We start from the raw sequence: 15846 nt of genomic DNA, 5'->3' as shown, positions 1-15846 counted from the left end.
TTTACTTTCCTCTCATCCACTATCATGTTCAGCCTTCATTTGGGTTTCAGTAATTTCTCTTGGTTACATTGCCCAATTCTTAGTTTCTAATTTATGTAATCTTGTTCTTACTTTATGGCAATTTTTTTAATGCCTCTCTGAAGATGCCAAGTACAGTTTTTGGATTTTTTTGGTGACTCTGTTTCCCGTTAGCTTTGTCTCTGTGGCTGTTCCCTTCTTCCTCGGCCGTGTGTCCCTCCACCCTGCCACTTTGGTTGGGTGTGAGAAGTGAGTTAAATAAGATATGCATGCCGTGCATACAGAACGGAACCACTACTTTAAAAAGTTATGCTGCTTTTGTGATTTTAAAGACTTTCCACAGCCTTGCTATTTATAGCTAAGGACCTCCTTGAAGTATCTCAAAAGTAATTATAGCCATTGAGCCTTTTGGGGGAGAACATTATATAAATATAGAAAGTTGGGGTTGTAAGAAGCCTGATAAATCTTTCAGACCAAGGAATTTTACACTTTAATCTGTTGAGAAGTGGTCATGTAATATGATGCTTGAAATAATAGGTCAACTGCTAAAGTGTGCCAACCAGCCTTAAGTTTTATGTATGTAACTAAAAATGGAAAATTGCTCTCATAATAACAGTTATCTCCCTCACTTGCATGTTGACTTATTTTTCTGTGGGGGAAGGGCTTGGAGGGACTGCTGACACCCTTTCTTGCTAATAATTTCTGCACTATTGTCTCTGCCCTTCATCTGGGTAAACCCATGGGAGAGACTCTGCAGGTGGCTCTTATGCTGAGGGTGAGAGTCGGGTAAAGGCTGAGCTCGGCTGTCTCGTTCCAGTGCCTGCATTTATAATGAAACACGGGTGTTCTGGATGTGATGGGGACACATTGGGCTGCTAACTACAAGGCCAGTGGTTTGAAACCACCAGCTACTCCTTGGGAGGAAGAGTGTCACTCTTGGAAACTCACAGGGGCAGTTCTACCCTGTCCTATAGGGTGACTGCGAATCACCCAATGGCAGTGAGTTTTGTTTTTTAACCATGTTAGTGCTTAACAGGAAAATCCGTATAATGCAATGCTACTTTGTCTACATTTCCATTTGGCTTTGTTACAAAGATGAGGACAAGATTAAAAGAAATATGCTTTCTAAGTATTAGAATCCAGATTGATCAATTCCCTATGACCCTCATTAGAGGAGATAGAAATTTTGAATTAGGTAGTCACTCATTCATTTACTCACTTATTCATTTCACATGATGTTTTATATATGACCCCAAATTCACTCTGATACTATTGGTCTAGAAGTATGACCTTTATTTCCTCTTTCTTAAATGTTACTTTTTAGCTTGACATTAACTCAGACTTAAAAGATGAAAGAATACCAATCCAAATTCTCAAAGAGCCTTACCAATTAATTGTCATGGCCAAATGCATCTGGGGAACAATGCACAATATTTTTTAATGACCTTTCACCTGGGAGATATTACTAGACATCTAGACAAGAGCAAAAGCTAGACCTGGATCTGCGTCCTTTTTTATGGGTGGCTATAAACTCAAATGAACCTTATCCATTTTATGGCACAGACTCACACAATTTGTGTATCTTTCTAAGTAGGTAATAAACCCATACACAGCCCTTGCCAGTGACTTATACAGATGCATTAGAATTGATCCAAACATGGGAGGCATCCAGAATAGGCTTCTGATTTATTGTCACAAGGTCTCTTATCAGAAGATGGGAGTTGCACTGTTGGAATAGCACAGAACCCTTTACCATCTTATAGTCTAAAATTTCAGAAGGCTATGAACTTAAATAGCAATTACAAAAATTTCCAAACATATACAAAAGCAGAGAAAATAGTTTAATGAACCCCATGTACTCATAACCAGCTGGACAATTCCCACCCACAGTCACGTTTGTGCCCCCTCTCCTCTCCTGTCAGATTATCTTGAAGTAGATCGAGGGCATCTTATTTTTCCCCCCCAAAATAAGTATTTTTAAAAAATCATTTTACTGGTGGCTCATATAACTCTTATCACAATCCATCCATTCATCCATTGTGTCAAGCACATTTGTATGTTGGTTGCCATCATCATTCTCAAAACATTTTCTATCTACTTGAGCCCTTGGTAAATATGCATATTTTAAAAAAAAGATAACTCTTAAATTTCCACAGCACCATTGTTATCCCTATAAAATTAACATTGGATACTCACAAAATCATACTGTTACTCCTTATATTTCTCTGTCTCATAATTTCCCTCCCAGTTGGTTGCTTTGAATTGGGATCTAAATAAAGTCATAAATTGCATCTAGTTCGTATACCTTGTAAGCCTCTTTCATCTAAAAAGCCTTCTCTCTCCTTTCTAACCTTGTGATTTATTTGCTGAGACACTGGAGAGAACTTTTTCTAACTGAAGATTTTCCCACCATTTGCAATTGGTGGATGGCTCCTGCCCCCCCCATGTCCTATAGGCCTCTGTTTCTTCTGCGAAGTACATTTCCTATAGTTGGAAATCGTTGTTTGATTAGAAACAGACTCAATTTGTTTTCAATATTTGTTTTTTTCTATTTGGTGAACGTTTACACGGTGAATTACATTCCCGTTAAAAAAATGGTTTCATGATATTGATGACAATTTCAAAATAGGCCAGCGTCCTCATATTTCATTGTTCATTCTGTTTCCATAGATCTAGCTTCCCTTTCTCGCCGTGCCTGCTCATCTTGACTTTGGGGTTAACGTTGACCATTTGGTCTCACATAATTTATTGCTGAAGGGAGCTATTACTCATAGATGATAGAGTTTACTTTATGATTCAGCCGATTGTTTGGCTGAAAGATGATCTCTGAGAGTCGTTTCCGTGTTAGGGTAAAGGGGTTATACTTGTTGGCTTCTTCTAGTCTCTATCAGCCTAGTCTGGTCATTTTTTTTTTAATGAATTCGAGTTTTGTTCTATGCTTTTTCCCTAACTGGGACCTTCTCTGTGTCTGCTTGGGGGTTGGCAGTGGAAGCGGAGTTCCATGTGGCTCTCCTGATCCCAGGTTAACAGAGGTCTTCTTCATGCAGTAGACTCGTCTGTGGGCTCGTTTCATCCATATATCTTTGCTTTCCTCTGTCATCTCACTGCAGTCACGTGGAGACCAATGGGCGGGTCTTCGCCGGCCACGTGTAAGCTCCGACGCCCCTAGGCACTACTCACCAAACTAGAGGTCAAACATGTCTGTGATGAATTATGCTCTGCAGGTTTGATTTTTCTTTGTAGGGGAAAAAAGGTTTCACGGACTCAGATGTTGTAGGTTTCCTCATGAAATATGCAAAATCGGGCTGTCCCTTTTTGGAATGTTCATTTTGACCTGTGGTTTCAGATGTTACCAACTTCACTCCTCCATTATAGAATTTGCCATCAGCTTTCCCCCCCAAAGGCTTTTAGTGTTACTGTTGATTATCGCCTTGGCCCTCATGACACAGTGGGTAACGGGTTAGGTTGCTAACCACGAGATGAGTGGTTCAAACTCACTAGTTTCTCTGTAGGAGAAAGATGAGGCTGTCAGCTCTGGTAATGATTTAGTCTCAGAAACCCCCAGGCACAGCTCTACTCTGTCCTGCAGCATGCCTAAGAGTCCCAATTGACTGGGTGCCAGGGAGGGGGATCATTTAGCAGAGCTACAAAACCACCAGCCCTTTGATCCCTCTCAGGTGCAGGGTGATTAGCTTCTGAATTGGGAAAAGCTCACCTGTATTTCCAGCTTCCTTCTCCCTCTTCTGATTTGTCCGGGAATCTTAGTCTTTTGTTATCTCATTTTTAGTCAATAAGTAGATTCCAATTTTCCAGCTCACCATTCCCCCAAAACATGTCATTTGAAGTTACACTGAGAGAAAAGGTTCCCAGGTTACATGAGTGTGGGGGTGTTGCATACTGAGTTATCTTTGTAGGGATTTGCAATACCCTGAGCACACTGTCCATCAAGAATCTTGAGTAGCCCAACATTTCATCAGCTTGTTTGATGAACTAGATTCCTGTACCCCAATATCTGAGAATCCTCTCATTGTTGGGTGCCATACGTGACTTCTGACTAATAGCGACCCCATGTACAACAGGGCGAATCCTGGAGCATCCTTTCTAGAGAAGGCACTGGGAAGTGCAGTTCAAGGAAGCGAAGAACGGACAGCGTTTGGTGATGTGAATGTAGCACTCTTCACAGAGCAAATCGAAGTTCACACAGCGGAGAGACGACTGATGTCTCGTATGATGCTTTTCTGATTGCTTCAATGGCTGTGTTTCTTTCAACGTTACTTAAATGACCAGTGTAGCCAACTCCAAATACAGGATTCACGCAGAAGAGAATGAACAAAATCAAACTCTCGTGAACTGTCGAAGCCTGGAAAAATAGAAGGCAAATTGCTTGCTTACATTATGATTGTATCCTTGCACGCTGTCTCAAACACACACACACACACACACACACACACACACACACACACACACACACACCCAGCTCTTTTACTTCAGGTACAGCATTGGGATGCGAGGAATAGAAAAAGACATCATCACACTGATGTAGATTGTTTGCTTCAGATATCAACGCCAGGCTGGCTTTCAGGCCAGCGGCTCGCATCCTGTTTGTGACTCGCGAGGGAAAATTGAGTTTGAGCAAAGCTAGGGACAGAGACCAATTTCCCTTTGCTCGGAAGGTGGCTCCAGCTCCGCACCATAAATGTTTCCTATTAGGAGGAAAATGTTGTGCATTAGCGCTCCTGCGAGAAGATCGTGATTGCCAGTAATGCCATCAGGAAACGATTCTTTAAATGTTCCACAGTGCAAGCACAGATCGATCATCCCATTAGGAATAGGACGCGTCTTGCAGAGTTGGAACGATACTCAAAGTGATTGAAAAAATTTTGCACTAAAGTTCTTCAAGAAAAGTGTGCATTTTGATGTTAACACTATGCCCAGGGAACCCACCTCAAAGTACAAACCCGAGGCTTGAGTCCGTCAGAACCGAGTCAAGGGTCAGAAGGCAGCAGGTGCTGCTTGGCGACCTTTGCTGGGCAGGATGCCTTGGGGTCCGCCATGGAGAGGGTAGCCCCATAGAGCATCGGCGAGCTCAACTTACATTTTGCAGCTCTGGGCTTCGGGGGGCATGGTCACCGAGTACATGGAGCAGCTCAGTTCAGACCTTGGCAGTTGATGTTTATGATGAAGGTCAGACTGGTGGTTCTGTGCTTTTAGACTGAAATGCAACTTTCCTTTTTAAATTATCTGGATTCCAAATGTTCTTCTCTATAGAGAAAGACAAGTAAATAAAGACTGTACTAATGAACTACTCTCAGATGATGGACAGCCCTTTTTACTTGTCAGATATCTGTTCTGACAAGTTCCTCTTGAGTTTTCTGCTCCCAGGAGGTGAATTCAAGTACATAATTTGACTGTGAACTTTCCCCCTTATTTGTCAGTTTTCCACTCCTTAAACTCTGAGGATTGTGGGTGGATCCACCTCAAATATATGTGACAGGGAAGACTGACCATGGAAGGATGGGGCCAGGGTCTTGTGATTACCTTAAAACCACTATTTAAGTGCAATTTAAGGTAAGGCTTTTGATTGTCTTTCTTGTGTATAACGTAGTTACACACGTGTGTGTGTGTGTGTGTGTGTGTGTGTTTGTTGTTATTGCAGCACCTTCAGAATATTGTCAGATGTGTCACTGAGCCAAAACACAGAGGAAAGACATTCTCACACAGTAGAATATGTTCAGGAGGATTTACCGGCCATCCAACATGCAGTCACGATGCACACATACTTACTGTGATAATTAGGTGAAAGTTGGAAAAGCGCTCTTGGTGAGAGAAACTGTGGGAGATCTCATGACACCGTCTTTTCAGACCAGTGACTTACTGAGTGAAAGTAGCTTTTCCCTTTCTTCTTACTTAGCAACAATTTTTTATTGTCAGTTAAGTGGGGGTTTACATTTCAGATCATCGATTTTGTATTCAACCATTTAGACAAGGAATCAAAGCCCCCAATAGTTTACTCTTCACCCACATCACGAATTCTGTTCTCCCTCAGTGGAAAGCTTCCATTTCACCCGTTTAATACCCATCAGCAGTCTAGCTCGTTGCTTTATCTTCCCTCAGAGATACCTGTTTTCAACAACAAATGGTGACCCGCTAGGTGGTCCGCATCAGATACAATACACAGGAATAAAATTACCAGTACCTCTGTAAAAAGAGACCTTGAGGAAGCTAATGTCATCCATCAGGACAAGGCCCGAGGTTGACTGTAGAACAGACCATCAATTGCTCCTCTGTACGTTCAAGTTGAAACCGAAGAAAATTAAAAGTCCACGAGAAGTTGTCAGGGATTCCCTTTTGCTTGAATCCACAATCAGTGCCTCCGGAAGCAGCAGCCAAGAAACCAAATGACTTTTGACACTGGGAAAATCTGCTGCAGACCACCTTTTAAAACTGTTCACGAGCAAAGATGTTGCTCTGAGGACTCAGGTATCCCTGATCCAGGCCATAGGGTTGTCCGTTGTCTCCTATGCACGGGGCAGGGGGTGGACAATGAATAAGGAAGACCAGAGAAACCATGAACTTGAAGTCTGGGGTTGGTGAAGCATATCAAATACATAGGATGCAAGAAAAATGAACAATCTATGTACAGCCAAAATACTCCTTCGTGAGGATGATGGGAGAGTGCCTCGTGTCCATTAGACGTGGTATCTGGAGAGTCAATGTCCTGCAGAAGGATGGGGGTGGGTGGTGGTGGTGGTAAAGGGACGGGTCAGTGAGAAAGAGGCAGACGCAGTGGCTGCCCCGTGGGTTCCACACACCAATGACTGTGCGGATGGCTTGTCGCCGGGTGCTGTTCAGTTGTCCCCCGGTCTCATGGGTCCACTCTTAGTCAGAACTGACCTATGGCACCCAAACCATGGCACTGGTGATCTCCGTCCCCCAAATCCAGCCATCGACAACCCTTTGGAGCAGAGTTCCTGCCCGATGGACATGGAGTCCCGGAGAGTTAGAGTCGATTTGCTGGCAGGTGAGGGAGGAATCATGAGTTTAGTTTAAGCCAGTGTTTCTCAACCTGTGGGTCGCGACCCCTTTGGGGGTCGAACGCCCCTTTCACAGGAGTCGCCTGATTCATAACAGTAGCAAAATTACAGTGATGAAGTAGTAACAAAAATAATTGTATGGTTGGGGGGTCAGCACAACACGAGGAACTATCTGAAAGGGTCATGGCATGAGGGAGGTTGAGAACCACTGGTTTAAGTCATTATGAATGAAAGCCCAGAAAGGTGACGCGCCCTGTCCAGGGTTATGTTTACTTTGTGCTTGAAAAGATTTCATCTGCTTCCCACTTGAGGCACTTTATTCTCTTTTCATTCGGCGCAGGCCTGGGTTTTGCGCATTGAGTATGTAGTCGGATCTCCAAGGCTTATCCAGTTGGCTCAAGAGGGTGATACTGATGGTGAGCTGGGGGAGGGAGGGCTCCTTTTCTAGAATGGGTGTCTGTCGCCGCAAGTCATCCTGGAGACAACGTTCCCTGCACTGCTGTAGCTTTTCAAGTTGCGTGCGATGAAAAGACACAAATGCCGAACCTGTCAGCCAGTAGTAGGCTGCCACTAAGTGTGGAAACTGGGGAGATGCAGAGTCTTGTCCCTGCATCTCAATCATCCGTGCAGCGCATGCTCCTTGGGAGCATAGGTACTTTCTGCCCCACATATACCCACGCTAGAGAAGTACCCACCAGCCAAACTGTGACGCCTGCGAACCACTCCATGGGAGGAAGCCCAGGCTGCCTGTTTCTTTAAAGAGGAACTCCGGGAAATCCCGTGCAGTGTTGCTGTGCGTTGGAAGGGGACGTACGGCAGTGGGCTCAGTTTACAATTTGAAAAGAAAGCTTCTCTAGAAGCCTGCCGTAAGCACCACAGGAATAGCTCTCCCCATCATATAAGAATGTGAATGAACTGTAGCAGCCGGGGGTGACCTGCCAAAATGGTTTGCTACGCACTTGACCCAGAAAACCCTACAAAACCCTGCAAATCAAGAGGGTCGAACCTCCAAGTCCACTTCAAGAACACCCGTGAAACTGCCCAGGCCCTCAAAGGCATGCACATCCGGAAAGCCACCAAACACTTGAAAGACATCACCCTGCAAGGCAGTGTGGGCCCTTCTGATGCTACAATGGTGGTGGCATTGGTAGGTGGGCCCAGGCCAAACAGTAGGGTCGGTGGCCCAAAAAGAGTGCTGGATTTTTGCTTCACATGCTTAAAAACGCAGAAAGTCATGCTGAACTGAAGGGTTTAGATGTGGATTCTCTGGTCACTGAGCACATCCAGGTGAACAAAGCCCCCGGGATGTGCCGCCGGACTTACAGAGCTCACGGTCGGATCAACCCATCCCTGAGCTCCCCTGTCACACTGACACGATCCTGACTGAGAAGGGACAGATCGTTCCCAAACCAGAAGAGGAGGTTGCACAGAAGAAAAAGATTTCCCAGAAGAAACTGAAGAAGCAAAAACTCATGGCTCAGGAATAAATTAAGCTTAAAATAATAAAAGTTAATAAAAGCTAAAAAAAAAAAAAAAGAACGTAAACAAGGAAAGTCCCTGTGGAGGATGGTCTTCCCATGGGTGACTGAAAGCTCAGTTAGGTAGAAAAATCCCTGAACTGAGATTCTACTTCTCCATTTGGGTTAGTCATGCGTTTCCACCTTTGTTGATTTCTTTCGAAGTCTCTACTTACGGATTCTTATTTTAAGGTCACTTCTTCTGATCCAGGCGCCCTGATGGTGTCACACCAGGGTCCACGTGGGATCGCTAACTGCCCACCAGCCGCTCCGAGGGAGAAAGATGGGCTTTCTATCCCTGTGAAGAGTGACAGCCTCGGGAGCCCACGGGGCAGTTCCACCCTGTCCTCTAGGGCCATGCTGCGTTGGCATCGGCTTGATAGCCTTGAGGCTTGGGGGGTTGGTTCGTATCCGGGAGCTCAGTGGGTCTAGCCTGGGAAACCCACATGGGCAGTTCCCCTCTGTCCTGCAGCTGGTCCGAGCCAGCATCCCCTCAGTGGCAGCAAGCCTGGGGTTTTGTTTAGTGTCCAGGGATCAACCTATTTCTTTTCTGTCACTGAAGAGGAAAGATGGGGCTGGGTCACTTGTTTGAAAGCCTCTCAGTAGTTCAAAGTGTTACGCTCTTCCTAGACTAACAGCCCGGGTTTCCAGTTCCCCTGATTGTGATTGTGGGGATGCTTCTTTGCTTGTTAAACCAGGAGTCTCGTATGCCCATCCCTTTCTAGGCAGTTGTTTTTATAAATGAAATTGGGTGATTCATTTGACTCCCCAAGATTTCTGCTTCCTGCATCAGTGGGAGTTCGATTTTAACAAAGGTTTTCTGCAGCATAGACTTCTGGGTGATGATGATGATGATGATGATGATGATGATGATGATGATGGTGATGATGATGCTACTCTCCAGGGCAGAACGTGTGGAAAAGGTGGCTGGCTCTGAGAAATACACAGTTGCTTCGCCGCTTCTTTCAGAGTTGAAATGGAGTAATAAAAATCAGAAATCACGGAGCGGTTTCTAATTTCAAAGACAGACTGCCTGACCTTGCCTACCTAGTTCAGGCAGAAACCCAGAAGGAACATGGGGAGGAAATTGAGTTCCCATCCGGGTGACACCACTCAAACCTCATCGAGTAATACATCTGGAATTACAGCATGGGCCACTCAGCTCGGGCTCCGGCTGCACGTGTATTCTTATATGAACAAGCCCTGATTAAATCTCTACTTCCACCTCACACACCAAAGATTTGCTTCCTCCCCATCCCCACTCACTCTTCTTGACTCCCGGTCTGCTTGAGCGAGAGTCTGGGACTGAAAGTTCGTGATCCTGTCTGAGGTATAGTGGGTGCTCTGGTTCTTTTCGAAACAAGCTTCTCTTCAGTCAGAAAGGGGACTCTCCCGGTAGCCCGATGCGCCAGTATTTTGGACTCTTGTCTACATGTTTCATCTCCCAGAGAAAGGAAACCTCCGTGGATTAGGGGCTTCCAGGGCCTCCAATAAACCCACACTCACTGCCGTGGAATTGATGCATGGGCTAACCGTGCAGGTAGCAGCCCAACAGGTGACCACTATGCCACCAGGGCTCCTGCAGTGTCCCCAACCCTGTCACAGATGTGTCAGCAGTCCCTCCACACGGCCCCATTCCTTGAGCTTTTCTCATTCCTACTGGAGCACTTCGTGGCTCCTGGCTGGTGGGTCGTGCTGCCATGGGTTAGACAAATGGGTCTCTAACCCATTAGTGTCGTATCAGTAGTTAGAGAGGAGTAGGTGTCAGTAGGTGAGCAGGGAAGAGTTGTTTGTAGAGGTGGGGTGGCTTCCTCCATCAATAGCTGGGAAGCAGAATTGGAATTGTGGCAGCGCCTGTGTTCACAGGCAGGAATGCTCCCCCCCCTCCCCCCCCCCCCACTGTGGGGCAATAGGGTGGAGAGCTTCGTCAGTAGGTAGGTAGTCTTTTCCTAGTGGTGAGATAATTACCTGGGGAGTTTTGCTTTTGAGTGATTATGAGGGAGGTTGCCAATTCTGCCGCAGATGATGTGTCAATTTGAGGTGTTCAAAAGGTCTTATTTATTTGTTTGTCTGTTTATTTATTTATTTATGCTTTTCTTTCAATTTTGAGTAACCGAGTCTCACAATGTGGAACTTAAGGATGATAATTTTAAGCATCCAAACCCCCAACCCAAACCATTGCCACGTGGATTACAACTCAGAGCAACAGGAGATAGGACAGAGTGGAACCACCCCATAGGGGTTCCCAGGGTGCAATAGTCCATGACGTTTGGATGACAGCTGCCTGGCCAACCAAGTAGAAGAGATTTATATTTATGACCATTTCAGAGGAAGAGAATCCAGCGCAATGTCGACATTATAGAATAGTAGCTTTAATAACACACACAAGTAAAGTTTTGCTGGAAAGAATTCAGCACTGGTTACGGCAGTACATTGACAGGTGACTTCTAGATACTCAAGAATGTGGAATGCGGGATCATTTTGCTGATGTCAGACATGTCCTGCAGAAAGCGGAGACTACCACAAAGATGCTCACCTGTGTCCCATGGGTCATGCAGAGGCATTTGACTGTATGCCTCACACAAAATTATGGATAACATTGAGAAGAATGGGAATTCAGCTCACTTAATTGTGCTCATCTAGAACCAAGTGGCAGACATTTGAACAAAACAAGGTTTTAAATCAGGAAAGGTGAACATCAGGGTTGAGTCATTTCACAAAACGTAAACTATATATTGAGTGAATAATCCAAGACGTTGAACTACATAAAGAAGAAGACAGTATCGGGATTGGGAAAAGGGCTCATGAACAACCTCTGGCATAAAAGCTTGCTTGCCGAAAGCAGAGGACTTAAATCACTTACTGATGGAGGAAAACCCCTCCCCCCTTCAGTGTGGATTCTACCTCCTGATAAAACCAAAGTCCTCACAACTGGCACAATGCAGGAGCAGGACAAAAGTGAGCGAAATCCAACCCTTTACTGCCAACTTGTCACTCAGAGTGACCCAGAGCCCAGAGCAGAACTGCTGCGTAGAGCTTCCAGGGATGTAGATTGTTGTGGAAGCAGAGTGCCACCTTTTCTTCCACGGAGCTGGCTGGTGGATTTGAACTGCGGACTTTCCAGTTAGCGGCCCAGTGCTTAACCACTGCACCACCAAGTGGAGGAAATATTGAAGTAGTCAAGGATGTCGTTTTTAACTTTCATGGAACCAGCAATCAAGACACAAATAGACGTGTTGCATTGGGAAAATTAGCTGCAAAAGACTTCTATAAAAGTCTTAAAGATACAAGGTTTCACCTTGAGGACTGAGATGTGTGCCTGACACAAACCATGCTATTTTCAGTTGTCTCATCTGCCTGCAGCAACTGGACGGTGGAGAAGGCAGACTCGAGAATCAGTGCGTTTGAATTACGGCGTGGCCTGTACCCCAGATCTCAGAAGAGCGAACACATCTGTCTTGGAAGAGTCACCGCTGGCATGTGCGTCTTAGATGCAGGGACAGAAAGGCTTTGTTTCATGTATGTTCTCAGTTGGTGCCCATTCCTAGAGAAGGACCCCTGGCTGGGTAAAGTAGAGGGGCCGAGGAAAGAGGAAGATTCTCAGGAGCTGCAGTGACCCCGTGGCTGCAATGCAGCCACCTCTGTGAAGAGGGTGCATGCATTTGGTTGCACATAGGGTGTGAACTGACCCCATGGCCCCAAGCAGGAACGAAAACAACAATCTTTCCCTAAGGAAACTGTCACATCTTTCTTCTGTCAAGTGGCTGGTGGGTTAGAACCGCCAACCTTTTGGCTAGTAGCCCAGCACTTAATCACTGCACCACCAGCGCTAAGCTCTTAATTCATAAAAGATGAAGGAGTCATTTTCAACTCAACAAGAAATCCCAATTGCCCAAGAATCTTGACTGGATGAGCACAGCATCGTCCCAAGTCAGAATGAGCCTCTGGGTTCAGGTCTTCTTAGCTGCAGGACACTGGGCAAGATGCCTCATGAGCTTGATCCTCAGCCTCCCAGTGTGTGGGCGGCGACAACCTCGGAAGACTGAAAGAAGACCTGGCACAGTTCCAGTTCGTGGAAAGGCCCTAGAGAAATAGTTCCAGGCTTCTCCCGTGGCTATGTTCTCAGTGGTTGGTGCGTTCCTCCTGACAGGATCTGGGATCCGGGTCAGTGGAATCTGCATAAGTCACTCCAGTGCACAGAGATTCTGATTGGTGCTTCATTTGCCATTGAAGGGCCATTTGAGCAGAGCTATGGAGTCGCCTCCCTTTCTCAACACCTCTTTCAGCCACACTCCAACCCCGAGGGCCCTCTAAGCCTCAGGCACTGGTCCTCCGGACGCTCTGTCTCTACTCTCTGAGGCTCTGGGCACGCTTCCCTCACGGGTCCTACTTCCTATTGGAAGCGTGATGCAGTGAGGTGTGGCCAAGGTCACGTCTCGGGAGGCCATCTTGCCCTCCATTCCAACCAAGCCATGCTTCATGCCGTCTCTTGCAGGTGAGAACACTGGCCGGGAAGGCAATCACTGCATGCGCTTATATCCCGCGGTGCTAGCGTGCATGGGCATCCACCTAAAGAACAGAGGTGTGGCTCAGACATGGCAAGGTTAGGAGGGTCTCCTGTTAATGAGTGACAAAAGGAGCCGGTGCAGGCTAGGCGCCCTGCCTGCCCGGGCTTCCATAGGCGCTCGACTGTGTGCCCTGATAACTCATTGTCGGTAGGCATCCACACGCAGCCCTGTGCCCCGACCTCTCATTGCCTTCATTGCCCTTAAGTCGTCTCTGGCTAATGGTGACCCTAGGTCTCACAGAGGGATGTGCTGCCCCATCCTGCGCCACCTCCATGATTGTTGGTAAGTGTAAGGGCATGGTTGTCATGGTCGTGCCCACTCCACTGACGGAGGGGGTCTCCCTGGCTCTCACCGACCTGCTACTTTTGCTGTGACGAAGTCGGTGACTTGTCCTTTAGCCCCATGGCTGAGCTTCAGGGAGGGTGGCCCATGAGACAAGTGCAGAGAAAATGGCGCTCGGCTAGTGCCTTCCTTTTCTTTCCACTAAATGCCCCCTGGACAACCATTTTGGATAGAGTGCTGACCAGAGAAGAGATGGTGTCCTGCTGTTGCTAGGCAACCAGGAAGGGGGGGGCAGAGCAAGAGGCCCAGTCATTGTCACTAATGAACGATTTTCCCTAGGATTCCTTCTATGTCTGCTAAGTAATTCATGGAGTGCTGACAGATTTGCATAACGGTGAGGCTGGAAGCGCCCCTCCATCCTTCAACTCCTGTCCCCTGACTTCTCACACATCAATGAAGTCCCCGCGTCAAGATTTAAGTCTTGAGAACAGTCCTTGGCTGGGAGAGACTCTGAGGGCAGGTGCTTTGTAGACACAAAAATGCTTTATGAGCAGCTGGGCTGGTCCTGAGGCCCGGGACCACTAAAAACCAAACCAAAACAAAAAACCCCAGCTAGTTCTTTCTCAGCAGCATGGGTTTTCATAGGTGGTGGATGCTGATGGGTCTGTATTCATTTGACCTTCCCTGGGCGTCTTTTGGGAAGGTCGATTTGAACCCCAGGAGGCGTGTGCGGGTAGAACCAAGCGCATCGGAATGAAAGCGATTCTGTTGTCCTTTTGACGGCGTTTTGCGCCTTCCTCTCTGGGCTGGGCCCTTCTCCGTGACTCAGTTTGATTTCCAGACTCGAGAGAGCCCCGTCTCTTGGAGACGTGGTGCCCACGTGCCTGCAGGGGTCGGGGGGCGGCCTGCAGACCACCTGTAACCTCAGCTGTCTGTTTGTTGCAGATCTGGTTGCCTCCTTGACTGAGCGCCCCCACCCCCAGGACTCACCTCCACCACGTCCCCGGCCAGAGGCAAAGCTAAGCCTACAGACCACGGCCAGACAGGATGCAGAGAAAGAGGATCCAGCCGATGAAAACATTGTTTACCTCTGATTGTGTGTGGTTATTATTATTTTTCCCTCCAAACAAAAGAAAGCAAAACATTGGCACTTTGGAGCGAAATATGTTGTCTGTTTTACCTTCCCCTGATGTGGGCATTCTTGTCTGTGTCTGAATGGCTCTCAGAGTAACATGTAAGATGTCTGGCAAGAGCATGGGAGAGGGCGCAGCGTCTAATGATTACATTATTGAACATGGTTCTGTTGCCTCATCTTCGCCTTGTGACACCTGATGTCCGATTCCTGGAGCAGAGATGAACTGACTAAGCAGAAGCGTTTGAAATGTTTGACTCGTGAGTGAAATTCCATACAGTATCTTCTCTGGGATGAGCTGGGTGGAGTTTGAAGTGCCTCTCAAACTCAGATGAAACAATAGGGGTTTCCAGAGTGGTGTTTGTAAGGGGCCCACTCTCCCAGTCCCTCCTGATTAGTAGGAGTGAGGACCCCCAAAGGCAAGGGAACGTGTAGAAAAGCTCTGGGTGGGCTAGCTTTTACCCATGACTTTCTTTGTGGGGCATCAAAGAGGAGTAAGCTCCTGGCACCATTCCCAGCCACCATTCGACTCGGTGCGTCTGAGCCCTTCTGACCAGGTGGCCGCCGCCCTAGGGAGACTGTTGATTCTCAGAGGACCTCAGCTCTTTGCTCAGCAGATGCAGACTCTGGGTCTGATGCTACTTGGCTTCCAAGCCACAGCCAGCAGCATCTTTCAACTTAACCGTCCTCGGAGGCCCAGGGCACACCAGAAAGTCCGTTTTGATGGCAATAGGGAAACTTCCCATCAATGATCCATTGGACCTGCCCCTGCAGCCAGCCCCCTGGGAGCACCAACGCCTGGCATTCACTAGCGGAAGGCTTTTCAGGAAAGGCCAAATGAAAACCAAGCCCCTCCCCAGGACGCTGGCCTGCCGGGATAGGAGGCTGGTTTGGGCAAGCGAATGGGCACACACCCTGCCTTCAGAATAAGAGGGCCTCCACGTGAGAAGAGAAACCAGGACATTTCATCTTGTTCTTCAGGAATATTTGTGTATGTTTTGGTCAGTGTCAATAAACATCATTTACATCACTAGTTCACCTTGTAATTGTGATCATCAGTGGAGGCCCGTAATAAAACAGACACGAGCCAAATGTAATCTTTTGTGACCAGTGAAAATACACAAGGAATATTGGATATACCTGGAATTACAACACCAAAAGGGGGGCTGGGGGGAGGGAGAGTGAGCAAAAAATAAAAATGCTCCCCAGACGTCACTGTTTCTTCTTTCCCACGTACCGCTGTTAAGTTGTGTACCTCTATTCTCACTTTTGTAAGTCAAATCTTAGTTTTTAAA

At 46.8% G+C, this 15846-nt stretch overlaps 1 protein-coding gene across 1 annotated transcript in view; it reads left to right on the top strand.

The window, feature by feature from the left end:
• Positions 1-15584, top strand: part of ARHGEF28 (Rho guanine nucleotide exchange factor 28) — a 152666-nt gene extending 137082 nt beyond the window's left edge. The window contains exon 23 of the mRNA XM_045285225.1: positions 14365-15584. Within this exon, the coding sequence (XP_045141160.1) occupies positions 14365-14513 (149 nt within the window). The 3' untranslated portion in view covers positions 14514-15584. The remainder of the gene's footprint in view (positions 1-14364) is intronic.
• Positions 15585-15846: the final 262 nt, after the last annotated feature.

Source organism: Echinops telfairi, unplaced genomic scaffold (assembly GCF_000313985.2).
Source record: "Echinops telfairi isolate 266 unplaced genomic scaffold, ASM31398v2 ScPeMD7_7469;HRSCAF=8507_1, whole genome shotgun sequence".
Taxonomy (NCBI): domain Eukaryota; kingdom Metazoa; phylum Chordata; class Mammalia; order Afrosoricida; family Tenrecidae; genus Echinops; species Echinops telfairi.
This window is presented reverse-complemented; position numbering and strand designations above follow the sequence as displayed.